Source organism: Larimichthys crocea, unplaced genomic scaffold (genome assembly GCF_000972845.2).
Source record: "Larimichthys crocea isolate SSNF unplaced genomic scaffold, L_crocea_2.0 scaffold322, whole genome shotgun sequence".
Classification (NCBI taxonomy): domain Eukaryota; kingdom Metazoa; phylum Chordata; class Actinopteri; family Sciaenidae; genus Larimichthys; species Larimichthys crocea.
In genome coordinates, this window is record NW_020854246.1 from 82,447 (window position 1) to 109,603 (window position 27,157).

The 27,157-nt window shown below is 43.8% G+C and overlaps 4 protein-coding genes and 1 long non-coding RNA gene across 6 annotated transcripts; 2 read left to right on the forward strand and 3 right to left on the reverse strand.

Moving 5' to 3' along the window:
• The first annotated feature begins 6,649 nt into the window (after positions 1 to 6,649).
• Positions 6,650 to 13,351, forward strand: asb2a.1 (ankyrin repeat and SOCS box containing 2a, tandem duplicate 1). Its single transcript, XM_010750098.3, has 10 exons — positions 6,650 to 6,759; positions 6,902 to 7,308; positions 7,608 to 7,718; positions 8,315 to 8,484; positions 8,570 to 8,725; positions 11,301 to 11,546; positions 11,652 to 11,823; positions 11,913 to 12,483; positions 12,736 to 12,889; positions 13,050 to 13,351. The coding sequence occupies exons 2-10, from the start codon at positions 6,941 to 6,943 to the stop codon at positions 13,184 to 13,186; spliced, it is 2,085 nt and encodes a 694-aa protein (XP_010748400.1). The 5' UTR covers positions 6,650 to 6,759; positions 6,902 to 6,940; the 3' UTR covers positions 13,187 to 13,351.
• A 923-nt stretch (positions 13,352 to 14,274) lies between these two features.
• Positions 14,275 to 15,861, reverse strand: LOC113744942 (uncharacterized). Its single transcript, XR_003461911.1, has 2 exons — positions 15,098 to 15,861; positions 14,275 to 14,673 (listed from the first exon to the last, which is right to left on the reverse strand). It is a non-coding gene; the product is annotated as an uncharacterized LOC113744942 (long non-coding RNA).
• A 279-nt stretch (positions 15,862 to 16,140) lies between these two features.
• Positions 16,141 to 25,832, reverse strand: ubr7 (ubiquitin protein ligase E3 component n-recognin 7). Of its 2 annotated transcripts, none has more exons than XM_019266688.2 (12): positions 25,709 to 25,832; positions 21,374 to 21,507; positions 20,846 to 20,979; positions 20,635 to 20,695; positions 19,899 to 19,994; positions 19,763 to 19,816; positions 19,325 to 19,430; positions 19,002 to 19,081; positions 18,494 to 18,658; positions 18,234 to 18,399; positions 16,540 to 16,601; positions 16,141 to 16,455 (listed from the first exon to the last, which is right to left on the reverse strand). In XM_019266688.2, exons 2-12 carry the CDS (start codon positions 21,488 to 21,490, stop codon positions 16,363 to 16,365), a joined length of 1,134 nt encoding a protein of 377 aa, XP_019122233.1. In that variant the 5' UTR covers positions 21,491 to 21,507; positions 25,709 to 25,832; the 3' UTR covers positions 16,141 to 16,362. The 2 variants fall into 2 exon arrangements, with proteins under 2 accessions (XP_019122233.1, XP_019122232.1); XM_019266687.2 differs by lacking the exon at positions 25,709 to 25,832 and adding an exon at positions 23,924 to 24,071.
• Positions 24,275 to 25,951, forward strand: LOC109140277 (death domain-associated protein 6). The gene is made up of 2 exons (XM_019266690.2): positions 24,275 to 24,639; positions 25,715 to 25,951. The coding sequence occupies exons 1-2, from the start codon at positions 24,459 to 24,461 to the stop codon at positions 25,816 to 25,818; spliced, it is 285 nt and encodes a 94-aa protein (XP_019122235.1). The 5' UTR covers positions 24,275 to 24,458; the 3' UTR covers positions 25,819 to 25,951.
• A 566-nt stretch (positions 25,952 to 26,517) lies between these two features.
• tmem251 (transmembrane protein 251) lies at positions 26,518 to 26,910 on the reverse strand. Its single transcript, XM_027276166.1, has one exon. It carries the CDS (start codon positions 26,908 to 26,910, stop codon positions 26,518 to 26,520), a length of 393 nt encoding a protein of 130 aa, XP_027131967.1.
• Between the last annotated feature and the right edge of the window lie 247 nt (positions 26,911 to 27,157).

Consider the following 27,157-nt stretch of genomic DNA (forward strand, 5'->3'; position numbering starts at 1 on the left):
CTCATCTACTGCAATCACTGACTGCTGAGACAGCACAACTCACTGTAATCACTCTGACTGCTTACACACCTGACAATCCTGGAACACACTGCTGTACAGCACAACTCATCACTGTAATCACGACTGCTATGCTGTACACACAACTTTCATCATGTAACACTGACTGCTGTACAGCACATAATTCACTGTAATCACCCGACGCTTTAAACTTCAAATAATTCAATCAATCATTTTATTTGTATAGCCAAGTCACAAATACATTTTTGCCTCAGAGGGCTTTACACTTTACAGGAGTGACACCCTCTGTCCTTAGACTGCCCTGTTCGAGTAGGAAAAACTCCCACAAAAAACCTTTAACAGGAAAAATGGGGAAGAACCTCAGGAAACCACAGAGGAGGGATCCCTCTCCCGACGGACAGACTGCAATTGATGTCACGTGACAGGACAAATCAACACAACATATTGTACACTTACAATGACTGATAAAAGTGACAATGAACTCACAAACTCATCACTGGCAATCACTGACTGCTGTACAGCACAACTTCATCACTAAATCACTGACTGCTGTACAGCACAACTTCATCACGTAATCACTGACTGCTGTACAGCACAACTACTATCTGTAACACTGACTGCTGTTACCACAACTTCATCACTGTAATCACTGACTGCTGTACAGCACAACTTTATATCTGTATCACAGATTACTGCAGCAGCACAACTTTATATCTGTATCACAGATTACTGTACAGCACAAGTTTATCACTGTATTCGCTAACTGCTTTACAGCACAACTTATGAACAAAGTGTGTGATAAAAATGGCTGCAATTCATAAATGTTTCATTTTTTTTTTTTTGGTTTAACTAAATTTAAAGTACCCATTAAATAAAGCTGAAATTTTGCACTTCAATGAACTTTACCTTTCTGAAGAGCTTATAGTTGGTGCTGGCTCAGGTCATCTTTAGTTATGCTGCTATAGGACTAGACTGCCAGGGACTTCCCATGATGCACTAAGCTCTCTCTCCCCTTCCACCTGCAAACATTCATGTCTCATTAATGCATGTTACTAACTTAAATCTTTCCCAGAGTTCTGTGCTCCCGTCTGCATCAGGTTCCATGGATCGTGGCTGCCCCAATACTGTGACATTGCACATTTGTGAACATTTGACTGTTAAACTCTATAACACCTCCCCAGTGAGTCAGACACCCCCCCATACTGTAATCTGACACAAACACGACAATCACTTTTTGGCAGCTGTTGCACATTATTTATATACTTTTAATTATAAATTTATTTTATACTTGGTTATTTTAGATACGGATATATATATATATATTGATGTTTACTTGTTTGCATATGTTGTTTTGTCTGTTTGAATACCTGGAGTATGTAACAAAAATAATTTCCCCCTGGGATTACTAAAGTATTTCTGATTCTGATTCTGTAATTACTATCACTGCACAGCTGTACTGCTCTTTTTATTTTTAAAACATACTGTGTTGTGACAACCAAAAAGAAACTGGATTAGTCACTAATGGTAGTTCGAGAATTGTTCTTCACGCAGTCCAGGCAAAACAAAATAATGTGCAAAGGTTTCTTCTGTTTTTGGGTGAGGTTCCTATTTATTGTAAACATAAAGATATGACAAAACAAAACATTACCATGTAGGTTGTGGTGACTTCAGCTTTAAGATAAAGCTGCTTTTCGGCTGTATTCAGGTCTAGACTGTACTCTTTATAATATTATTTACAGATACCCACAGTTCCACCATGAGCAAGCACTTGGCTCTGGTGGCGAGGAAAAACTTCCTTTTAATAGGCAGAAACCAAACTAATTGGTAGACAGTCATCCACCACGACCGGTTGAGTTAATGATAGAGAGGGGCAGATAGAGAGAGAGAGGGGGATAGATAGATAAATAGAGAGAGATAGAGAGACACAGATGCACAGCAGCAGCAGCAAATCATCAACTAACTATAAACTCTAATGGAGATATGGCAGCAATAATGACAGTAATAATATGTGTAGTGGACGTCATGCAGGACCACAGCAGCAGCCACGATCCACGAGAACCTGCTGGACGACAGAGACAGAAACTCCAGGGAAGAAGTTTAGTTAGTGACATGCATTAATGAGACATGTACTGTATGTTTACAGATGGTAGTGGTGATGGTGATAGAGAGAGGGAGAGAGAAAGAGAGAGGGTTTAAGTAGAGTTTTTTAGTAAAGGAAGATGTGACTGCATCTTCACCCAATACCATGCCTGACTAGGCATAACCCTGAAAGAGAGAGAGGAGAGGGGGGGTGTCTATCAAAAGGGAAAGTCTTCAGTCTACTCTTAAAAGTGTTGACCATGTCTGCCTCCTGAACCCAGAATGGTAGCTTGTTCAACAGAAGAGGAGCCTGATAGCTGAAACTCTGGTACCCAAACTACTTTTGGAGACTATAGGAACCACAAGGAACCCAGCGTCCTGAGAGCGCAGTGTTCTAGAGGGGTAGTAAGGTACTATGAGCTCTTTTAGATATGATGGTGCCTGACCATGAAGAGCTTTGTAAGTAAGGAGAAGAATTTAAATTCTATTCTAGATTTAACAGGGAGCCAATGCAAGGAAGCCAGAATGGGAGAGATGTGATCTCTGATCTTGGTTCCTGTCAGAACACGTGCAGCAGCATTCTGAATTAACTGCAAAGTCCTCAGAGACTTATTGGAGCAGCCTGATAACAAAGAGTTACAATAGTCCAGCCTTGACGTAACAAATGCGTGGACTAGTTTTTCTGCATCCGCCTGAGACACGATGCGTCTAATTTTTTGGCGATGTTACGTAAGTGGAAGAATGCAGTCCTCGAAATTTGTTTTATGTGACGTTAAAGGACAAATCCTGAAAAAAAAACCCTCCAAGATTCTTTACGGTGGAGCTGGAGGCCAGGGTGATCCCATCTAAAGTAACTAAGTCTCTGGAAAGTCCAGCAGGTTCTCGTGGATCGTGGCTGCTGCTGTGGTCCTGCACGACGTCCACTACACATATTACTACTGTCATTATTGCTGCCATATCTCCATTACAGTTTATAGTTAGTTGATGATTTGCTGCTGCTGAGCATCTGTGTCTCTCTATCTCTATCACAGGTACCACTGCTACTGTAATTATTTTATCAGTCATTGTAATTCATTGTCATTTTATCAGTCTTGTTCTGTACACGTGACATCTATTGCACGTCTGTCCGTCCTGGGAGAGGGATCCCTCCTTTGTGGCTCTTCCTGAGGTTTTTTCCACCTTTTTTCCCTGTTAAAGGTTTTTGTGGGCAAGTTTTTCCTCACTGGAACCGAGGGTCTAAGGACAGAGGGTGTCACTCCCTGTACAGATTATAAAGCCTCAGAGGAAAATGGACTTTGTGACTTTGGGCTGTACAAATAAAATCTGATTTTATTTGATTTTATTTAGAAAGAGAGTTTCTGAGGTGTTTGGGTCCAATTACAAGAACTTCAGTTTTGTCTGAATTTAACATCATAAAATTGTAGGTCATCCAACTTTTTATATCCTTAAGGCATGCTTGGAGTTTAGTTAACTGATTGATTTCATCAGGCTTGATCGATAAATAAAGGGAGGTTCCATTGATGCCAGTTTGATGTTCCAGTCTCTGTAAAAGAATTTGATGGTCAATGGTGTCAAATGCAGCACTAAGATCTAACAGGACAAGTACAGAGATGAGTCCTTTGTCTGATGCCATTAGGAGGTCATTTGTAACTTTGACTAATGCGGTCTCTGTGCTATGATGCACTCTAAATCCTGACTGGAAATCCTCAAATAGACTATTGTTATAGAGAAAGTCACAGAGCTGATTAGCTACAGCTTTCTCAAGTATCTTAGACAGAAAGGGAAGGTTTGATATCGGTCTGTAGTTGGCTAAGACCTCTGGGTCTAGAGTGGGCTTTTTAAGAAGAGCTTTAATTACAGCTACCTTAAAGGACTGTGGTACATATCCTGATAATAAAGACAGATTAATCGTATCCAATAGAGAATGACTAACTAGAGGTAAAACATCCTTGAGCAGCCTGGTTGGGATGGAGTCTCAGAGACAGGTTGACGGCTTAGCTGCAGAAATGATTAAAGTTATTTGATGAAGGTCGATGGGAGAAAAACAGTCTAAATACATATCAGGTTTTACAGCTGTTTCCAAACTTGCTGTATCACAATGCAAATCAGTTTGTCTGTTGAGGGCAAGAGGTGATGGATTTTGTCTTTAATAATTATAATTTTATCATTAAAGAAGCTCATGAAGTCATTGCTACTTAGACCTAAAGGAATAGATGGCTCAGTAGAGCTGCCACCACAACCTGACCCTAGATAAGCAGAAGAGAATGGATGGATGGATGTTATGTTATGTTATGTTACAGGTTATGTCATAGCTTATGTTATGTAATAAGTTGTATCATAGATTATGTTATATGTTTTGTTATAGGTTTTTGGTTGTTTTATGGTGGAGGGACCAGTAAAAACAGAGTTAACAGCACAAGACATCTCAGTTTTAAAGAGTCAGTTTTAAGGAAGGCATATAAATGTGAGTGACCTAAATTAATGTTTGTTTTGTCTATTTTCTTTATTCAGTTTATTACATAAAAATATGTTTGTGATGTATCATCTGCAGATCATGAGATCTGAGAATGTTTGAATGTTCTGGCTTTAGGACATAGAAAAACACACCACTGACCTCCTGTTTTCCACTCACCATTACTGATGCCACATATAACTGACCCCACAGGCACTGATATCACATTTAACTGACCCACATTTTGTAGCATGTTCAGCCAATTTTAACGAGGCCGACCTCAAATTACTGCTGCTGTTGACGCACAGTCAATTTATTGTGAAACATGCACAGCCCAGAAACACTTTATATCAAATCTAGGGGCAAGCAGGCAAACAGGAGGGGTGAGACCGAACAACAGGGTCAAGGCCAAACATCAGGGGTAAGATTAAACAACAAGGGTGAGACCATGTAACAGGAGTTAAGCCAGAGACAAGGGCAGACATCAGGGGCAAGGGCAAACCACAGGAGTTAGGGTAAACAACAGGACAGGGCCAGACAACAAGGATGAGAATATTTTAAAAGGAATGAGATTTTTCATCCATCCATCAGACAGACCTCCAGATTTAAATGAGTGAACCAACAGTAAAGGGTATATCCGCAGATTCTGGAAAGTTTGATAAAAGTCAGGAGTTAGACCATTGGGCCTCTGGGCCTTGTTTTTTGTAGATCATTAAAAGCCTCTGTAATTCCTCACCAGGCCTGTTAAGCAGCTTTTTATGCATGTCTATTGATGGAGGTATTCATTGATAGATTTAAAGAATCAGTATGACTCAGGATTGTATAAGTGCTCATAAGATTTAGGAAATTACTTAATACCGTGTCCTATATGACTACATGCCCTAACTAGATTTGTCAGCTTCCCAAGATGAGCAAACAATGGATATGTGATACTCTGAAGACAGGGCAGGTATTCAGCTGCTGTAGTGGCCTCAGGTTGAAGTCTCAGGTCTGCTGAAGGACTGTGGTTAAACTCTCCCTAGAGCTTGACACAGTAAAGCTAGAGACAGCATGCTTAGAGGTATTAAGAATGTACAGACTAACTTATTTTGGTGATCTGACCAACCAAACTGACCAAGCAGCCTCATCTGTACAAAGTAATTATTGACATCTAAAGAAGGCTTCCATACAAGCCAACAGTTTATGGCCTTATAACAGCTGGCACCCTAGATGTACCAGTTTAATCTTTGACCTATGTCTGTCCTGACTCATCCTGATTCAGTGAGCAGGTGCACTTTAAACCTTCAGACAGCTCTGCTGCTGTCTGCTGGTCCAGGAAACATTTCTGTGTTGACCCAAACATAACCAACGAGGACCAAGAGACACCACTGTTTGCAGGTGACCTGACATCGAGCCTGCTGATTTAATAAAGTTTTTATTTGACAATGAAACTTCATGCAGATCAGCTCTGACCTCAATCGTTTCACTGCAGCTAAAAATAGATAAAAGAACACAGAGGTTATTCAAGTTTAACTTGGTTAGAACCAGTTTATCAGCTACTAGTTTAGTCAGCAAGCTACTTACATCAGCTAGTTAATGACTGCTTCAGTTCAGTGTGTAATAAGGGGCTGACAAAACAATAACTTCAAACCACAACCAACAGAAACAACAACTACTAGAACAGCAAAAAAAAAAAAAAAAAAAAAAAAAAAAAAAAAAAAAAAAAAAAAAAAAAAAAAACACACACACACACACACACACAAGAATAGCAACAACAACATGATCAGCAACCACAGTGAGAATAACAGCAACAAAAATAACCACAGCCAAACAACAACTGCAGCAAAACAACAATAAAAACAACACAGACACATATTTCAGGTTTTCACATACAAAGAATTTGCCTTTGTATACATTCTGATTATAAGAGAAAAATGAAGAAAAAAACAAAACAAATTTTTGATAGATTACATATTGACTTGAACAGATTAAGGATGACAAAGATAACACAGATCTTCGTAGGAATGGTAACATTGAGTCCAGATCAGAGTTCAGCTGCTCAACAAATTCAAACTGCAGGTTCCTAAAATAGACCTCAAGGAAGACCCGCCTCCAACCCCCAACCTGGTCCACACAGTGTCCTATAGCCTCCATTACAGACAGCACAACAGACAGATAAAAGCAACTTGTATTCATTAAAAGAAATCATTGGATTTATACAGACACAAGAAGTGAGTACTTTTCATTGTTTACTGTCAGTACTTATTTAAAGTTTTATCTCAGTTTAGTCACTAGTGCATATCATGCACAACCCAACAGTGATCATAGCAAGACTGACCTTTTTTCTGTTCTGTTGTTGACTGTTTGTTTCAGACAGTGAACTCATCATTGTAGGACCACATTGGCTCCACCATGGCATCAGCCAACATATCTTGGTCTAGATCGACAGCTTCAAGTCTTTTCTCTGAAGAATATTCTCTCTGCAGTAACCTGAGTGATGACGAGCTACTGCAGCTCGCCATCGAGCGTAGTCTGACTGACATACACTGCAATCCCGCCAATGTGACCATTGCCGCTGCTTCCACACCTCCTGACCCACCTCATGATGAGAACCTGAACGCTACAGCCAGAAACCCCAACCAACCTGGATACAGCTCTCATGACCCACCTGCAAATGACGATTCTCATAATCCACCTGAAAACTCAAACTCCCATAATCCATTTCCAACCACAGCACACTACAGTTCTCCAAACCCTCCAAATGAAAGACCTCCTGATCCGTAAGTTTGTCTTGAATGTTGTTAGCTGATGATGGTTGTCATTGAGATGTGAAATAAATAAATAAATAAATATTACTTATTTACCTAAACTAAATCTAAACTAAACATAAACTAAATCTGACCTTAAACTAAGCTAAACTAAACAAAAACAAAATCTAAACTCCACTTAACTTAACTCAACTAGGACCCAATTGGTTTGAGTTCCAGCTTAATTTACAGTGTGCAGACTAAGGTCTTGAGATAGATGAACTGTCCATTTTGTTCTCTGATTGGCTTTTGTCTTGGTGGTGTTGTGGCAGGAAGACGTTTGATGGGATAGTCAGTCACTTCAGGACCGGTTACGGGAAGAGGATGGTGGCATATCGCAGAATTGATGGCAGTCTGGTCCACATCTTTCCAGAACCTGAAGAGTGAGTAAAGTGCTGTTCTGTTGAGGTCAAAGTAAATTTTACAATAATGACATTACAGCTAATATGTGATAAATTTTGTGGGAACCACAAAGATAGAGCAGAAAGACATGGAAACAATTTGACAACATAAAGAAGAAACTACAGTGAAAGTCTCAATCTGAGGCTAGTTCTTCTTAAATCGAGTTATGAATAATACTAACCCAGCATTAAAGAGGGATTGTTCACATGCAGTATTATCATACATTAAATTATGAAATTAATTATATTTATTTATTATTTATTACTTTTTAATGTCATTACTAATATATTGTGACACCTCTGATATGGAAGCATGTTTCATATATGTATCATATATGCCAGTTATTAAAGGAATAAACCACAAGGAGTGTCATTATTTGGGTGTACTGGCCCTTAATTGTAACTTTGTCAAGCTAAAGATAAATAAGTACTGAAATTATTGTAAAATCATTATCAATTAATACAGTGGAGCAGAAATAAAGCACCCATCAGCTGGGAGGAATAATTTAAAACATAAACTGTGTCAGAGCCTTGTACCAACAGGTAAGACAGGTGGCTGATGGGTAATTTTTATGCAGGGAGGAGGAGCCTCTGTTCAAAGCAATCCTTGATGGTGATGCAAGAAGAGTGAAAGCTTTGGTGATGCGTCCAGAAACAAACCTGATGCTGCCAAGTAAACCGGGCTGGCTCGCCATTCACCAGGCGGCATGGTATGGCAAGGACATCTGTCTAAGAGTCCTGCTATCAGGTAGATACACAAACACTAAGACATCTGAGACACCAGTGACATCAAAGTCCAGAAAAAGGTCTACTGTCTGTGTTTTTGTGCTCAGCTCAGCCAGGGATGATCAACAAGCAAACAGAACGTGGGGAGTCAGCACTGCTGCTTGCCATCAGCCGAAATCACCTGCAATGTGTCGAGGTACTGCTGGAGAATGGGGCAGATGCCGAACTCCCAAACTACGATAGAGAGACTCCACTCTACAAAGGTAAAAGAAATAGAATAGAAAGTGATGCCAGAGTCACAGTGCACCTGATGTCATACAGTGGGTTTACTAAAGAAGAAGAAAATGTTAAACTCTGGACACAAACCAAGGAGGTGGTAATGGAGGTGATTATTTTATTGCAAAATAGGAAATGCAAATTCTGTTTTTTGGTGTTTATCAGATTTTTCATAGGATTTTGCCTTCATTGGAGAGTTTCTTGGCAGCAGAGTACAAAACAGAGTACCAACTGAGTACCAATCCTGATCCTGACATATTTCCCAGTAGCAAAACCCCCAAAACTGAATCTCAGGATAGCCTATGTACTCCTGTCACCTAAACTCTCCACCAGAACAAACTTTTTGACTCCCACCAGTCTGGTCTCAAAGCAGAGAGATCCTACCTCTAACTAACCTTAGGAGAGGAACTTCACACTGCAAACCACCAGATCCTCCCCAATCCCTCCAAGAACTGGGAGTGTCTGGCAGGCTCTCCACTGTCCCTGTTCACATCCTGCTTCAAGGACCGCAGTTACAGGGTGACTTGGAGAGGTTCTGTTCTGGATCCCCTCTGTACACCAAGTCACTCTGCTTTGTTATACACCCAACTAATTGAAATAATTCTGTCTCTTTCCCGGTCTGAAACTCAGGTGGCAGCACGAATCTCTGTGTGTCTAGCTGACCTCTCAGTGATGTCAACACCCGAAGCTCAACTTCAACAAGACCACGCTGCGCTTCCTTCTGGGGAATCATCTCCCTTCCCAGCACCAGTGACTGGTAGCTTATCTACAATGTTGCCAATGGCTCAGAGCCATCCTACATCCAGGACATTGTCTAAAGATTAAGTTGCCCTCATGAATCTACATCATCCTAGCAGAATTTGTAAAATATTGGCCATTTTTTGGAAAAAAAGACTGATCATGGAAAAACCTTTTCTTTCTTTTTTTCTCTTTTCAGGGATAGTGGTCAGATGAAGCCATTCCTTATCATATTATTGTGTCCTTTTTAAATCGTCATAACAACTGAAATCATTCAATCAACATTTTAGATACCCTGATCAACATTTTAGATACCCTGATAAATACGTTAGATACCATTTGCACACAGGCTTTAATGGCAATTAAAGGTACATTTCTACACCTCTGAATTAGTGTCTGTATATAAATGAGAAAAAATTCTCAGCTGCACTAACTTTTCTGTATTCTGAACAAAAGAACTGTCAAACCTTCAAGAAAAGGTAGTTGAACATTATAAATCAAGACAAGAAAATAAGATTTGAATCAATCAGTAGTGTTTAAACACTGATAAAGAAGTGGGAAATTAAGTTCTGTACATACCAAGGCCGACCAGGATGACCAACAAAGACAACTAGCAAGAAAATTTGGACAGGATGCAAACAAAACCCCACAAGCTATATCCAGACCTCTCTGCAAAAAAGTGTTGTGGCTGTGTGAAGGTGAACAATAAGGAGGTATTCCAACAAGCTGCACAGTTGATTTTCCAGAAAAAAGATGGTTCTGTCTGAATGGCCAAACAGCATCAACACAAGCCTCAAAGTCATTTGGAGTAATGAAACTAAAATGGAACTTTATGGTCACAAAAGTCAGTCAACCATCCCTCCTGTGAAGCATTGAGGTAAATGTCTGCTCTGATGGCAAATTCAAATACTGGAGGACTGTATTCATGGCTGAAGGCTGGACATGGGACACCATGGGACTTTCTAACATGACAATGATCCAAAAGACAAGTTGAACCTTCGGTAGCTCCAGCAGAAAAAAATATGGATCCAGTGTCCTTCACAGTCTTCGGACCTCAATATCATTGAGCCACATCTCAAATGTCCAGTTCACACAAGACAACCAAAGAATTTACAGGACCTGGAGGCTTTTTGTCAAAAAGAATGGGAATCTTTAAGGGCCTCATCTACAACCATTACAAAAGACTGCAAGTCATCATTGATGCTAACCTACCGATGCCACCTACTGCTCAAAATCTAGACTGTTGGCTGATCTGGATCAGACCTGACCTGATCAGACCGTAAATTCACCTGTTAGACTAGACTGTCTCTAAAATCATTCACTCTAAGATTAAGGTTAGGCTTATATTTAACATTTTAAATTTTGCTTTGGGTGGCACAGTGGTGCAGTGTTTAGCACTGTTGTCTCATAGCAGGAAGGTTCCTGGTTTAAACCTCAGCTGGTTCTCTCTGTGTGGACTTTGCATGTTCTCCTTGTGTCTGCGTGGGCTCTCTCTGGGTACCCTGGCTTCCTCCTACAGTCCAAACACATGAACCTGGACAGGTTAATTGGTGTGAATGGTTGTTTGTCTCTATGTGCCCTGTGGATGGATGGGTGGACAGACATTTTGTTTATTTAGGTGATGCATTTATCCAGAGTAACTGCTGATTTCACTGTTTGCCTGGACTAACTTTGAGTCTACATATGTATATGACTTTAACTGACACCTGAGAACCAATCAGATAGCTGGATTCTCCATGGTTAGGGTATACCTGTTTCTGTATTTCCTGTAGTTTTTGGTTTGTGTTTTGGGTGACCCATGACTCTTTTTCATTTCTTCTGCAGCCTGTGAGAGGAACAGCCCTAGATTGGTGGCAGTCTTGTTGAACCACGGTGTAGCAGTGAACACTCACTGTATTCAGGGTTGGACCCCCCTGCAGGAAGCCGTGTATGAAAACAATGTGGAGATCTGTGAGATGCTGATGAAGGCTGGAGCCAAACACAACCTCACCAACACGTATGGCATCTCACCGCTGTTTACTGCAGCTCAGGCCGGGCAGCTGGCAACACTGCGCTTACTTGTGAAACACGGTACATGAACAAGACAGTTTATCTTCTCAGATTGCTGCTAACTATTAACTGCTAACTGCTACTGCTACCTGTTAACTACTACTGCTAACTACTGTTTCTCTGCAGGTGCAGACATTGACAGTCAGGCTCCTGACGGAGCCACTGCTCTCTATGAAGCTGCTAAAAATGGACATGAAGAAATCATTGAGCTCCTCGTCTCTCAAAAAGCAGATGCCAACAAACCAGGAAAGAATGGGTTATTACCACTTCACATTGCTGCCCAAAGAGGAAGTGACACGTAGGTACACTGACTATTAGCTACTTGATTTTAATTCCAATTCCCTACAGGTCAAGGGTTGTTCTGGTCTAATTCTTTTCTCTTTCCAGAATTGTCTCCATGTTGATCACAGTCACCAGTAAGGTCAGAGTCTGGCGGACTGGCATCAGTCCACTCCACCTTGCAGCTGAACGTAATCGTAATGATGTCCTAGAGGTTCTGATTGAGGCGGGTTTCGATGTTAATGCTCAGCTGTCTAATGAACGATCTAAGCTGTATGAGGACCACCGCAGTACAGTGCTCTACTTTGCTGTCATTAACAGCAACATTGATGCAGTGCGTATGCTGCTGGAGGCTGGTGCCAACCCAAACCTAGATGTGTTTACGCCGCTGATGGTGGCAGCAAGGATGGGCTGCATCCAAATCATCACCTTACTGGTGGAGCATGGGGCTGACATCAACGCTGACATCCCCACACACCCCACTACCTTCCCTGCTGTCTACATATTCTCCATGAAATACCTGCCCATGTTTAAGTACCTGCTGGACAACGGAGGCCATGCCCTCTCCTGCTTTGACTGTGTCTATGGCAGTCAACCTCATCCACCACTCAAAACCACCCGATCAGAGAGGGGTGACCTTCAAGTCCTGCCAGTGGCACAGGAAACAACAGGTGTTCAGGTGAACTGAGTCTGTTTTAAATGTTTCAATACACAACAGCGTTGTTGAAGGAAAAAGAACCAAACCGAACCAAAAAGGTCAAAAAAAAAACCCCCAACAGGTCCAAAAAGAACCTAAAAGAACCAAAGTGGTTGAAAAAGAACCAAAAAGGTCAAAACATTTTAAACTGTTTAAGTTAGACAGTTTCACTTTCAGAGAAACTCTGACAAGTCCCATGTAAAAGAAAAGTTTGTTTGTGTAATTGATTGACAGTTCTGTGAGATGATCTCCATCCCGAGTATCTGTCGTTGGGCTGGACCAATCATTGATGTTCTATTGGACTATGTTGGCCATGTAACTCTCTGCTCCAGACTGATGGAACACCTGAACAGTTACCCAGACTGGAGTGTGATCAAAGACAAAGCAGGTGAGTCAATAACTGATTAATCAGGTGGTCGGGTCAGTAAACATAGTCATAGTTTGTAGTTTACGGTCATGGTAATAGTTTGTCTCATAGTCTATGGTCATGTTACTGGTTTGTCTCGTAGTTTATGGTTATGTTACTGGTTTGTCTGGTTATCTTCCAGCTCCCCCGCGTCCTCTTCTGCACCTTTGTAGGTTGCAGATTTTGCAGCTGGTTGGACATCGACATCTGAAGAAGTTACCACTGCCTGGAGGTTTGATCCGCTTCCTGATACATGACGAGGGACTTGAGGATGAGTGAAGGCAAACTAATATTTGTTTTGGTCATACACTTCTACCAGTTTAACCCATTTAAGTTTTTTCAAGCCTCTCTTGAAAGTATGGAGCTCCTCCAAAACATTATTAATAATATCTCATTTTCATTGTTGCTGGAAGTGACTTTCATCATTATTCATATTTTAAAAAACAGCAATCATACCAAAGAGCATAGCAACCACCTATTATTGAACGACTGCCAGGAACCTTCAACTCATTTCAGCTCATGATTTACCTCCATCTTTAAAATATCAGATGAGTGTTCAGTGTTTTCAACTTTCTTTGGCTGGAAGGAAACATGAGGAGTTCAGTTTCAACTGACCCATTTTAATCTACTGTGTGTCTATCTATCTCTCTGTGTGTCTTGTATTCTAGTTTATTATTGAAATATTTATTATTGATATTTGTGTTGCACACACACATTACACACAGATGGCTTATCACAGAGGGATTCAAAAAATGATTTATAAAGGACTCAACATAAAATTACACACAATATTTATTGTTGTATATATATTTGTCTATATATATATAAAATAAATTTAAAATATATTTTATATATTTTTTTATTTTATATATGTTTACTTACGTTTATTTATATTTTCTATCTTATGATTCTAGTTTTGAATAAACATAGGACAACAAATATATTTAAATGAATTTTCAGTTTTCATCAAAAACTGATTATAAATATTTGGATGTTGATAATTCATTAAGTGTTGAATCTATATTTTATCTGTAGCCAATCAGATGTCTCCTTCATTTTTAGCCATTCACACGAGTGTGTATTTATTTGGGCGTTACAGTTTAGACTGAGCTGTTATATGTCAGGTTTTGTTGCATGATTTTTTGTTTGTTTAAATGATGAAAAAAGTTGCCTGTAGTGATGCATCTTTACTGTCATTAATGAATTTCACATTAAAATGGAAGATGTTTAAAGTTCTAGCTGAGTTCATGTGTTGTAGTTTGTTTATGTATTTCAGGTCTGATCACGTCGTCTCTGTGTGAACTGATTTTCTCAAACAGGAAGCGATTAACTCTGTAATCCAGCAGAATAAACTAAACAAATGGAGACGTTTCCTGCTCAAACGCAAACACACAAACTGAAGCTTTATTTTATCTTTGAACACACAAACACTTCCTGTTTGTACAAACTTCAGGACAATTTTGCTTTGTACCAGAGAGAAGAAGAAAGATGACATCCAACATCCAGAACAGGCTGATCTTATTTTGAAATGACAGCTGTGTTCTACAGATGCAGAATATTTATGCTTATTGAACTGACTGATTGTTTGATTTAGTTTAATATTTATTATTACATGTTCCATATTTTGATGATGAGGATGATGAAGATGATGTTCAGGTCTTTGGACTCTGTTTTGACCTCTGGTGGTACTCTGGCAGGTGATGAAGGATCCAAGCAGCTGGAGTCAACATGGCCACCGCAAAGACAGACATGATGAAGAAGCTTTCCTAAAGACAACAAACAACCAATCAGAGGCATTGGAAATATCACATGACATCATCAGGATAAACAATAAAAACAGACTTTAGACTTTTTAAATCTGTAATCTCTAATCGAGATTTCAGTCTGTTTTTAGTATTTGATCTGGTCTTTAGTCTTTATTCTAGTCTTTCAGATTTCACATCAACACAATAAAATAACTAGAACTATAATTAAAGGTATATAATTAACTTCAGGAATAACTAAATATATTTAAGTATAACTTCACTTGAACCCTGAAACTCTCACACACTCACAGCACCTCTGTTAGTTAATCAGTTTGGTTATTCATCAAAAGGTTACTTTATTTACAAATTCATTAATTGGTTACTTCATTAGTTAGTTAATGAATGAATCCATTCCCTGATTAATGTTTCATTATCAGAGACTCACCACCGCTCCAATCTTGTTCCGGGGAGGTTTGCTGTAGATCATCTTCTTTGAATCCTTCAGGATTTCTTTTGGACGAGTCAGAGTCGACACAGAAACGTTTCCCATCATCCTCAGGACAGCGCTTACCATCGTCACAGCAACCAACACCTGCTGACTGAGCAGCACCTGTTGGACTTTGATTGGCTCCTTTGTTGTTTATTGTTGATGGTGCAGATGATGATGTGTTCGCTTTGAGCTGCTTGCTCAGACTGAATGTGGAGTGAGAATGGCGAGGAGGAGGAGAGAAGAGGAGGAGAAAGAGGAGGAGGAGGAAGTGTTAATGTGATGGAGGTCCATGAGGTCTTTGATGTGACGGAGGTCCATACTGTGTTTGATGTGTAGAAACAGACCTGCTGGTTAAAATCTGCTCAGACTCACAAACACAGAACAGACAGTCTGTGAGTCATCGGGATCATAAAGGAACTAAGTACATTTATTTTATACTTTTACTCGACTACAGTTCATGAAATACTTAAAGCTTTGTTCCAACAACTACAACACCCAGACTGCACTGAAATAAAACCTGGATCACCCAAATGAGAAGAGTTCATCACCTCTTGCCCTCAACAGGCACTAATTTAACACAGGAAGTTTAGGAACAGCTGTAGAACCTGATAAATATTATGTTTACAGCTTGTTCACGTCAATGATGAATCCTCCATGCAGACCAAAGTTTGTCACAGAGTTCCACAAGGTTCTGTGCTAGGACCACTTCTACTCAGTTTATATATGCTTCCTCTAGGGGACGTTATTAGGAATCACTCCTTTAATTTTCATTGTCATGCTGACGACACCCAATTATATTTATCAATCAAGCCTGATGAAACCAATCAGTTAACTAAATTCCAAGCATGCCTTAAGGATATAAAAAGTGATGAGCTGCAACTTTCTGATGTTAAACTCTTCTTGTTCTTGTAATTGGACTCTCAAGCTATCAAGCTTCTCTCCTGTGGAACCAGCTCAAGTTCTGGTGGCAGTTTGGTTTATTGACTTGATGATCAGACTCCATATTGATTCAGTTTTATTAGTTTTCATTAAAAAGGAAACAGACATGAACGTGGTGACCTCAAACAGACGATGCTAAAAACATAAAAACTTTAAAATGTCCAGAAAATCCACAAAACTGACTCCGTGACAGGAAACATGAAGAGAAAAGATGCAAGATGACCTTCAGAGGTCAGGAAAGGTCAAAGGGTTATTTCAAGATTAGCAGAGGTTAAAGGTCATCAGGTACTGTAGAAGCGTCCAGCATCGACTCGCCGTCTCTTCCGACTCTGCTGCTGTTCGAAGAACTGGCGGATGTCTTCAGGAGTCACAACCTATCAGAGCACAGACAGTCACATGACATCAGGAGTCAAACAACAACAGGTCAAAGGTCAACAGGTGGATAGTCATGTGCTCACTTTTCCTTCTGCTGCAAAGCTCTGCAGGAAATCCTTCAGTTCAGTTTTCATGTCGTTGTATCCTGAAACAAAAATAAGAAAATAAAGATGCAGTTCTTTTTAAATGTTTTCATTTGTTCCTGTAAGAAATGAGACAAGAAATTCATCCTGACACAATTGAACAAAGAAAACATGAGAAACAATATGACAATAAAAAACATCTGACGACTACGACTTCAAGTTATCTGCTGTAACTGTACGAGGACGACAGGATGAGCTGATCAATCAGTTTTACTGAAAGGAAAATCTTCTCAGTTTAAAACCAAGCCATGAGGCCATGAGGCCAGGAGGCAAGGGGGCCACGAGGCCAGGGGGCCATGAGGCCAGGAGGCAAGGCGGCCATGAGGCAAGGGGGCCATGAGGTCAGGAGGCAAGGGGGCCATGAGGCCAGGGGGCCAGGAGGCAAGGGGGCCATGAGGCCAGGGGGCCAGGAGGCCATGAGGTCAGGAGGCAAGGGGGCCATGAGGCCAGGAGGCCATGAGGTCAGGAGGCAAGGCGGCCATGAGGCCAGGGGGCCAGGAGGTCATGAGGCCAGGGGGCCATGAGGCAATGAGGCCATGAAGCCATGAGGCAAGGGGGCCATGAGGCCAGGAGGCAAGAGGGGCCATGAGGCCAGGAGGCAAGAGGGGCATGAGGCCAGGAGGCAAGAGGGGCCAGGAGGCCATGAGGCTGGGAGGCCAGGAGAAAGGACAGACTGGCACCAGACAGACTCTCCTGAATAAAAACATTAAGCACAAGCACAGTCATCAGGTACACAAACTAAACAAACCCATCATCAGGCCAGGAGGCAAGGGGGCCAGGAGGCAAGGGGGCCAGGAGGCAAGGGGGCCAGGAGGTCATGAGGCCATGAGGCCAGGAGGCCATGAGGCCAGGAGGCAAGGGGGCCAGGAGGCCATGAGGCCAGGAGGCCAGGAGGCAAGGGGGCCAGGAGGCCATGAGGCCAGGAGGCCAGGAGGCAAGAAGGCCAGGAGGCCAGGAGGCAAGGGGGCCAGGAGGCCATAAGGCCAGAAGGCCATGAAGCCATGAGGCCACGAGGCAATAGGGGCATGAGGCCAGGAGGCAAGGGGGCCAGGAGGCCATGAGGCCAGGACGCAAGGGGGCCAGGAGGCCATGAGGCCAGGACGCAAGGGGGCCAGGAGGCCATGAGGCCAGGACGCAAGGAGAAAGGACAGACTGGCACCAGACAGACTCTCCTGAAGAAAACATTAAACACAAGCACAGTCATCAGGTAAACTGACCAAACAAACCCATCATCAGGCCAGGGGGCCATGAGGCCAGGGGGCCAGGAGGCCAGGAGGCCATGGGGCCTGGGGTTCATGAGGCCGGGAGGGGGTCCATGAGGCCAGGAGGCGGCTGTCTGCAGACATCTTACAGGATTGGGAAGTAAATAGCCAGTAAATGGAAGAAGATTATGGTAGGAGTGTTAATAAGCATCCTTTACTGACCCACAACAAGGATCGAATGTCTTATCCCACCTGGACAGACAGGTTTGTGTCTGTTTAACGGAGACATGGTTAAAGTTTGGTGCATCATGTGATCGACTGCAGTTTGACGATGTGTGGTGGAGGCAGATTTGTCTTCAGGTGGATGTACAGAAGGTAGACAGGAAACAGACGGTGAGGACGTGTGTGCAGGACTAATCGTTTCATGATTACCGTGAATAATTTCGAGTTGCTGCACTCGGTTCAGGTTGTCAAGCGCTGACATCAGAGGATCATTTCCTTGTTGCGTCTGTTCGTTGTTCTTTCCTTTGTTTTCGTAGGCGAGGACAGTGTCCGACTCGTCCAACAGAAAGGACAGACTGGCACCAGACAGACTCTCCTGAAGAAAACATTAAACACAAGCACAGTCATCAGGTACACACACTAAACAAACCCATCATCACTGACATCATCACTGCTCAGATGAATTTTACCTGGCAAGTGTTGCAGGAGCAGAGTTTGGAGCGCCATGTCGAGGGCCAGAACACAGCTCCTGATTGGCCCCTTTTCTGGCCAATCGCCTGTAGCTGCTTCAGTTTGCAGCTTGGCTCCGCGTCCTCACGGCTCCGCTTACAGCTCGGCTGGATGACATCATCACACTGACAGATGATTGGTTAGTGAGAAGCTGCAAACTGAACATGATAGTCCACTATTGGCTCATCATGTGATCATTGTTCAGGTGACCCCTGAGATAAATCAGTTAACTAAGCTTTAAACTGCTTTAAGAAAATATATATAAATATATGATAAATGTATAATAAATACATAAAAATATATAAAAACTGATGAGCTGCAACTTTCTGATGTTTCAGACAGAACTGAAGTTCTTGTCGTTGGACCCAAACACCTCAGAAACTCTTTAGATGGATCACTATGGCCTGAATGGGACGTAATGATACCTACTGTTACCATGGTAACCACCTGACGTCCTAATCCTCTCACCTTATCTTCTTTGTTAGGAAGGTTTGTGTTTGAGTCATCTGCTCCTGGTTCCTCCTTCACCTCTACGGTTGCACCTGGAACTGAACAGGAAGTACATCATAGAACAGACACCTGGACACCTGTTGTCTGTTATTAGGCTGTAATTGGTCCAAATTATGATGCTCACACCTGAACACACAGATGGAGTGTGTGTCTATAGAGCCTGTCCTGAATGACACGTGTGTCAGTGTCTTAGTTATCTGTACATATGAAAGGAGTGCTATCAATAAAAGTTGTAATCCTCCTTTATCTGCTTGGTTACCATTGGTAACAGGAGTACTTACCTGCCAGGTGAGCAGCGTAGGTCCAGAGGAAAGGGTTTTTGTTCATACAGGTTTCACAGATCATCTCTTGAAGCTCCACACAGTCAGGAACCACACAGCCCAGGTGCTGTAAACAAACACCGTAACCAAAGTTACAATATAGTTACAGTGACAGTAGAACTGTCAGGTGTGCTGTCAGGTGTACAGCCAGGTGTGCTGTCAGGTGTACTGTCAGGTGTACAGCCAGGTGTACAGCCAGGTGTACTGTCAGGTGTACAGCCGGGTGTACAGCCGGGTGTGCTGTCAGGTGTACAGCCAGGTGTACTGTCAGGTGTACAGCCGGGTGTACAGCCGGGTGTGCTGTCGGGTGTGCTGTCGGGTGTACTGTCGGGTGTACTGTCGGGTGTACTGTCGGGTGTACTGTCAGGTGTGCTGTTGCTACCTGCGTCTTGGACTTACCCTGCCATGCAGCCAGTCCTCACACACCACACACTGAATCATCTCATCCTCTACCTGGACACAAAGACATATTTAAATCATGGAACCAACATGTGGTGGACAGGTGGGGGTCAGGTAAGGGTTAGGTGTGTCTCACCTGGTCGTCTGGGTCTGGGTAAGGCCGGCTGCAGGTACAGTAAACTCCAAAGAAGTTATGACTGTATTTGTTCAGAGTGTTGACCTCGTCCTTCTCCTGAAACACACACACACACACACATACAGAAACATGTTGAACAGACAGACGAGCTCCTCCTTTCCTCATTTAGCTGTTCTATCGTGGAGCACCTGAGGATCAGATCCCGCCCTTACCTACTCCTGAGGGAGTTCACATTGGTTTAAGTCCACCACACACTGACCAAACCCTGGACGAGCTGTATGACCACCTGAGCTGAGACCTCATGTCCAGAGGTCGTTTTTAAGACCAACCGAAGTTAAACCAGGACGACAACTACATCAGCTGTCCTGTGTGTCCTCATCATGTTTACACATGTTAAGCCCCTCACTGCCCCCTTCAGATCACCTGGTGATGGGCACAGCCTCATCACCTATAACGTATCCCACTGTCTCCTTTCTGAGTGTGTGTTGTCAGTTTATCGGGGAATAACGTCTGCAGTGTGTCGATGCTGCAGGTTAACTGTTACTATTTATTCTATTTCTACATCTATCTGGATTCTATTGTGGACTGACAGTCACCTCGACACACCACGTCAACAGAACGAGTGTATGGACTACAAACACAGGTCAGGTTAACGTGTGTGTTAATCTACACAGCATCAGCCTGTGTGTATTTTTGTGGGTTAACATACAACATCAGTACTGGTCATTGAACTCACGGGGTAAAGTTTACACTGCAGCTCGGAGAATTTTCTGTTTCCACAGTCACAGCGGAAGTTCCTACAGAAACCAGAGAGGAAGAGTGACATCAGATGACAGAGAATAAATCAGATTGTTACTCTGAGGATTTTAATCTGGATTATTTGAAGATTAAATTTCATAAAGTTGATGATTCACATGAACATATAAAATGTTTAAAGCATGTTTGACCTCTTGGTGTAAAGTTCGAACAGGTCGTGACCTTCATGACATTTGTATGAACAGGCCAAACACACTCCGGCTGCCTCGCCTCCCTTTGGTGTGCAGGTGTTACAGGCGTACAGAGCCTGACGCTTCACATAGCCCTGCGACAGACAGACAGACAGACAGACACACACACACACACACACACACACACACACACACACACACACACACACACACACACACACACACAGAGTTAGCTCTGCTGCAGATAAATTCATCACAGATCAACAATGAACAGCAGACAGCATTCAACATGAAGTGTTCAGACTGTGTGAATCACCTTCATGGTCTGAATGACTGATGGAGACCAACACACACTTGAATGGACATCAGAGCAGAGAACACCTGGACTTTGGTCTGAGAGTCCAAATCTGAGAGTTCTAGTTCAGACCGTGTCTTTGTAAACGGCTGGTCTCTGCTGTGTGGTTCCCACCCTGAAGCATGGAGGTGTGATGGTGCTTGATGACATTTGAAGATTAGTTTCATACTAACCTGAGGATACGAGCAGTGATCAGAGTCACTTCCTGCCAACACAGCTGAAGCTTCTTCCTCCAACTCTTCATCTTCCTCCAGAACATCAACCAGAGAGACGGTTTGCTCCTCCGACATCCTCAGCTTTCAAAAACCTGCAGCAACCAGACAGACAACAACCAGACAACGTCAACAACCAGACAGACGTCAACAACCAGACAGACGTCAACAACCAGACAACAAGTCAACAACCAGACAGACAACGTCAACAACCAGACAGAAGTCAACAACCAGACAACAATGTCAACAACCAGACAGACAACGTCAACAACCAGACAGACAACGTCAACAACCAGACAGACAACAACCACACAACAATGTCAACAACCAGACAGACAACAACCAGACAACAACGTCAACAACCAGACAGACGTCAACAACCAGACAGACAACAACCAGACAGACGTCAACAACCAGACAGACAACAACCAGACAACAAGTCAACAACCAGACAGAGAACAACCACACAACAACATCAACAACCAGACAACGTCAACAACCAGACAGACAACAACCACACAACAACATCAACAACCAGACAACATCAACAACCAGACAGAGAACAACCAGACAGACAACGTCAACAACCAGACAGACAACGTCAACAACCAGACAGACAACAACCACACAACAATGTCAACAACCAGACAGACAACAACCAGACAACAACGTCAACAACCAGACAGACGTCAACAACCAGACAGACAACAACCAGACAGACGTCAACAACCAGACAGACAACAACCAGACAACAAGTCAACAACCAGACAGAGAACAACCACACAACAACATCAACAACCAGACAACGTCAACAACCAGACAGACAACAACCACACAACAACATCAACAACCAGACAACATCAACAACCAGACAGAGAACAACCAGACAGACAACGTCAACAACCAGACAGACAACGTCAACAACCAGACAGACAACAACCACACAACAATGTCAACAACCAGACAGACAACAACCAGACAACAACGTCAACAACCAGACAGACGTCAACAACCAGACAGACAACAACCAGACAGACGTCAACAACCAGACAGACAACAACCAGACAACAAGTCAACAACCAGACAGAGAACAACCACACAACAACATCAACAACCAGACAACGTCAACCACCAGACAGACAACAACCACACAACAACATCAACAACCAGACAGAGAACAACCAGACAGACAACGACAACAACCAGACAGACAACGTCAACAACCAGACAGACAACGACAACAACCAGACAGACAACGACAACAACCAGACAGACAACGTCAACAACCAGACAGAGAACAACCACACAACAACATCAACAACCAGACAGACAACAACCAGACAACAACATCAACAACCAGACAGACAACAACCACACAACAACATCAACAACCAGACAGACAACAACCACACAACAACATCAACAACCAGAGGACGTCAACAACCAGACAACAACATCAACAACCAGACAGACAACAACCAGACGATGTCAACAACCAGACAACAACATCAACAACCAGACAACAACATCAACAAACAAAATGATATAACAAAATATAATGATTAGACAAACATTCTCAGGACAAAAAGCTCGACTCTACTGACTGACTGACTGACTGTTTTTGTCCGTTGCTCTTTGTTTATTGTCTGTACGTTATTGTCCACCCGTACGCTCAGGACAGTCCAAACTTTTCTGTCTGTTGTTCCCCGTTGGTGGAACATCCGACCAGTTCCTACAGATCAGGGGCGTCCCTCTCTACCTTCACAGACCTCCTGAAGACCTCCAGCTCTGCAGAGAGGACCTCCTCTCCAACACTACCAACAGCTGGACATGAGACATCTGTCCTCTACAGCTGGACATGACACATCTGTCCCTCTACAGCTGGACATGACACATCTGTCCCTGTCCTCTACAGCTGGACACGACACATCTGTCCCTCTACAACTGGACACGACACATCTGTCCTCTACAACTGGACACGATACATCTGTCCCTCTACAGCTGGACACGATACATCTGTCCCGGTCCTCTACAGCTGGACACGACACATCTGTCCCTGTCCTCTACAGCTGGACACGACACATCTGTCCCTGTCCTCTACAACTGGACACGACACATCTGTCCTCTACAGCTGGACATGACACATCTGTCCCTCTACAGCTGGACACGATACATCTGTCCCTCTACAGCTGGACACGATACATCTGTCCCGGTCCTCTACAGCTGGACACGACACATCTGTCCCTCTACAGCTGGACACGACACATCTGTCCCTGTCCTCTACAACTGGACACGACACATCTGTCCTCTACAGCTGGACATGACACATCTGTCCCTCTACAGCTGGACACGACACATCTGTCCCTCTACAGCTGGACACGACACATCTGTCCTCTACAGCTGGACACGACACATCTGTCCTCTACAGCTGGACATGATCAGCTCGTCGTTGTCTCCATGTAGCATGTTAGCTCATGCTAACTAACGTGACGTGAATAAAAACAAACTTACCGAATCAAAGAAGAACCGAACCGGACCTTGGACCGGACCTTGCAGCAGGCTGAGTCCGCCTATAGACCTACAGACCGGATCAATAATCAATAATCAGCTGGGGCTGATCCGCGGAGCTTTGTTAGCACACCGCTAGCTGCTGCTAGCGCCAATGACGACTTCCGGTTTATTTCCGCAGATTGTATTTGGCGGCATCCCGGGGTCAAAGGTCAGCCCGTTTAAACCGGAAATAAAAAGAATCAAATTGAATAAAAACATATCCGTTTATTGTGACGTCATCAGATGAAGTTCACCTTACAGAGCCGTGTGGTGCGTTCACGTGTCATGTGACGTCAGTTATTTCTGTAATCAGCTGCTGACCTACAGGTGTGCCGCCTCAGGTGGGCTCGCTGCTGACCGCACGTGGCCCCAGTTAACGGTGATAATAAGAAGAGACGTTCAAAGACTTCTGGAGCTGTTTATTCTGCTGCTTGACATTTACAGACGGTCCCTGAAGGCAGCACACGCTGCGTGCTGACGTCAGGCTGTGGTAAAGATGGCGGCCGTGTGTGCTGAGCTGAAGTCCAGAGACGGACTGCGGCAGAAAGTGCGCGTGCGCGTGCGCGTGGACAACGACCTGAGCTCCGTGATCGCCGCGGTGCACGAGCTGCACCTGAACGTGTCATCGATCCTCAACCAGCTGGTGGAGCGGGAAAAAACCGGAGTCTGCGCAGAAGGTGAGCTGACTGCTGCTGCTGCAAGGCAAACAGGCTGTCACCTGTCTGTCACCTGTGTCCTGTCTGTCACCTGTCTGTCACCTGTGTCCTGTCTGTCACCTGTCTGTCACCTGTGTCCTGTCTGTCACCTGTGTCCTGTCTGTCACGTGTCTGTCACCTGTGTGCTGTCTGTCACCTGTGTGCTGTCTGTCACCTGTGTCCTGTCTGTCACCTGTGTGCTGTATGTCACCTGTGTCCTCTCTGTCACGTGTCTGTCACCTGTGTCCTGTCTGTCACCTGTCTGTCACCTGTGTCCTCTCTGTCACGTGTCTGTCACCTGTGTCCTGTCTGTCACCTGTGTCCTGTCTGTTACCTGTGTCCTCTCTGTCACGTGTCTGTCACCTGTGTCCTGTCTGTTACCTGTGTCCTGTCTGTCACCTGTGTCCTGTCTGTCACCTGTGTCCTGTCTGTCACCTGTGTCCTGTCTGTCACGTGTCTGTTACCTGTGTCCTGTCTGTCACGTGTCTGTCACGTGTCTGTCACCTGTGTCCTGTCTGTCACCTGTGTCCTCTCTGTCACGTGTCTGTTACCTGTGTCCTGTCTGTCACCTGTCTGTTACCTGTCACCTGTCTGTCCCCTGTCTGTCACCTGTCTGTTACCTGTCACCTGTCTGTCACCTGTGTCCTGTCTGAGTTTATAATCAGGGTGTTGTCTTCAGTCTCAGAGACATTTCCTCCATAAAATATGATCCAGTTTCACCAGAATCAGTGAAATAGTTGCTGCTGTGTGACTTAGTGCCGTAAAGCGTTACGTACTTCTCCCGACCCGGAGCCCAAAGTTACATAGAGTGAGAACAGACGTACGAATGACAGAGACACCGTTCAGCTGATCACAGGTCAGAGTGGGTCACCTGATCACAGGTCAGTGTGGGTCACCTGATCACAGGTCAGAGTGGGTCACCTGATCACTGGTGATCACAGGTCAGAGTGGATCACCTGATCACAGGTCAGAGTGGATCAACAGGAGGTCACAGTTTATGATGGACAGGTGCATCAGTGTCAACAGGTTTTCTGATTCACCTGTGTTTTACCTGCAGAGGAGGAAGAGGATGATGAGGAGGGCAGTGATGAAGAAGACGAAGAACCAGAGGATCCTCCAAAATATGAATCACAACCTCCAGCTAAAAGATCCAAAACCTGAAACACGTCCAACACCTGAGACAGGATGACATCACTGTTACATGTTTCAAATGCAGATGATGTCAGGTGATCAGTCAGTTAGAAGTTGAATAATTTGTCAAGCTTTTCACAATAAAAATGATTCCTAAAAAAAACTACTCGTTTTTTATAGAATTGTTACAATAATAACCGGCATGTGTCATGTGACATCTCTAGGGCAGTGTCGATCCTGACAGTCTGTGCTCAGGGCAGAGGGTTCATCCTGACAGTCTGTGCTCAGGGCAGTGTAGATCCTGACAGTCTGTGCTCAGGGCAGAGGGTTCATCCTGACAGTCTGTGCTCAGGGCAGAGGTTCATCGACAGGCTGTTGCTCAGGGCAGGTGATCCTGACAGTCTGTGCTCAGGGCAGTGTAGATCCTGACAGTCTGTGCTCAGGGCAGAGAGGTTCAGCCTTGACAGTCCTGTGCCAGGGCAGTGTAGATCCTGACAGTCCTGCGTGCTCAGGGCAGAGGGTCATCCTGACAGTCCGTGCCGGGCAGTGTAGATCCTGACGTCTGTGCTCAGGGCAGAGGGTTCATCCTGACAGTCCGTGCTCAGGGCAGAGTTGTGTGTTAAACAGTTTTAAAAAGGCACACAGGAAATGACATCACAGTTTTACAGCTTTGTGCCCAGCCCCGCCCGCCTCCACCCTGCCCCGCCCAGCCCCGCCCCGCCCACCTCCCTATGTGTGGATGAGTGGCGGGCCTCTCTGATTGGCCTGTTTGTTGGCAGCGTGCCGGCGGCGGCTGCAGAGCAGGGCAAGGCAGACAGGAAGGACGCAGTAACCGAGCGCTCTGGGGTCAGCTCTCGTACACGAAAACAGGAAGAGGAAGAGCTGCAGGTACGGCAGCAGGAAGACAGACGCCCACATCCAGACAGGAAGCGGTGGCAGGCGAGCGCTGATGCTCTGAGACCAGCTGATGACGAGGGGCGGGGCAGAGGGGCTGGCCCCGCCTCTCTGCACGTGCTCCAAACTGAAGCTGTGTACCTCAAAGACGTAATACACCGCCATGACGCTGAGCATCAGGTAGAGAGCCACGCCCACCCAACCCATCCGCTGACGGAAGTTCATCATCCTCCATCCTGTGAAGACAGACGATCCCTGATCAATACCTGATCAATACATCATCAATACATCATCCATCCTGTAAAGACAGACGATCCCTGATCAATACCTGATCAATACATCATCAATACATCATCAATACCTGATCAATACATCATCAATACATCATCAATACATCATCAATACACGATACCTGATCAATACATCATCAATACCTGATCAATACATCATCAATACACGATGCCTGATCAATACA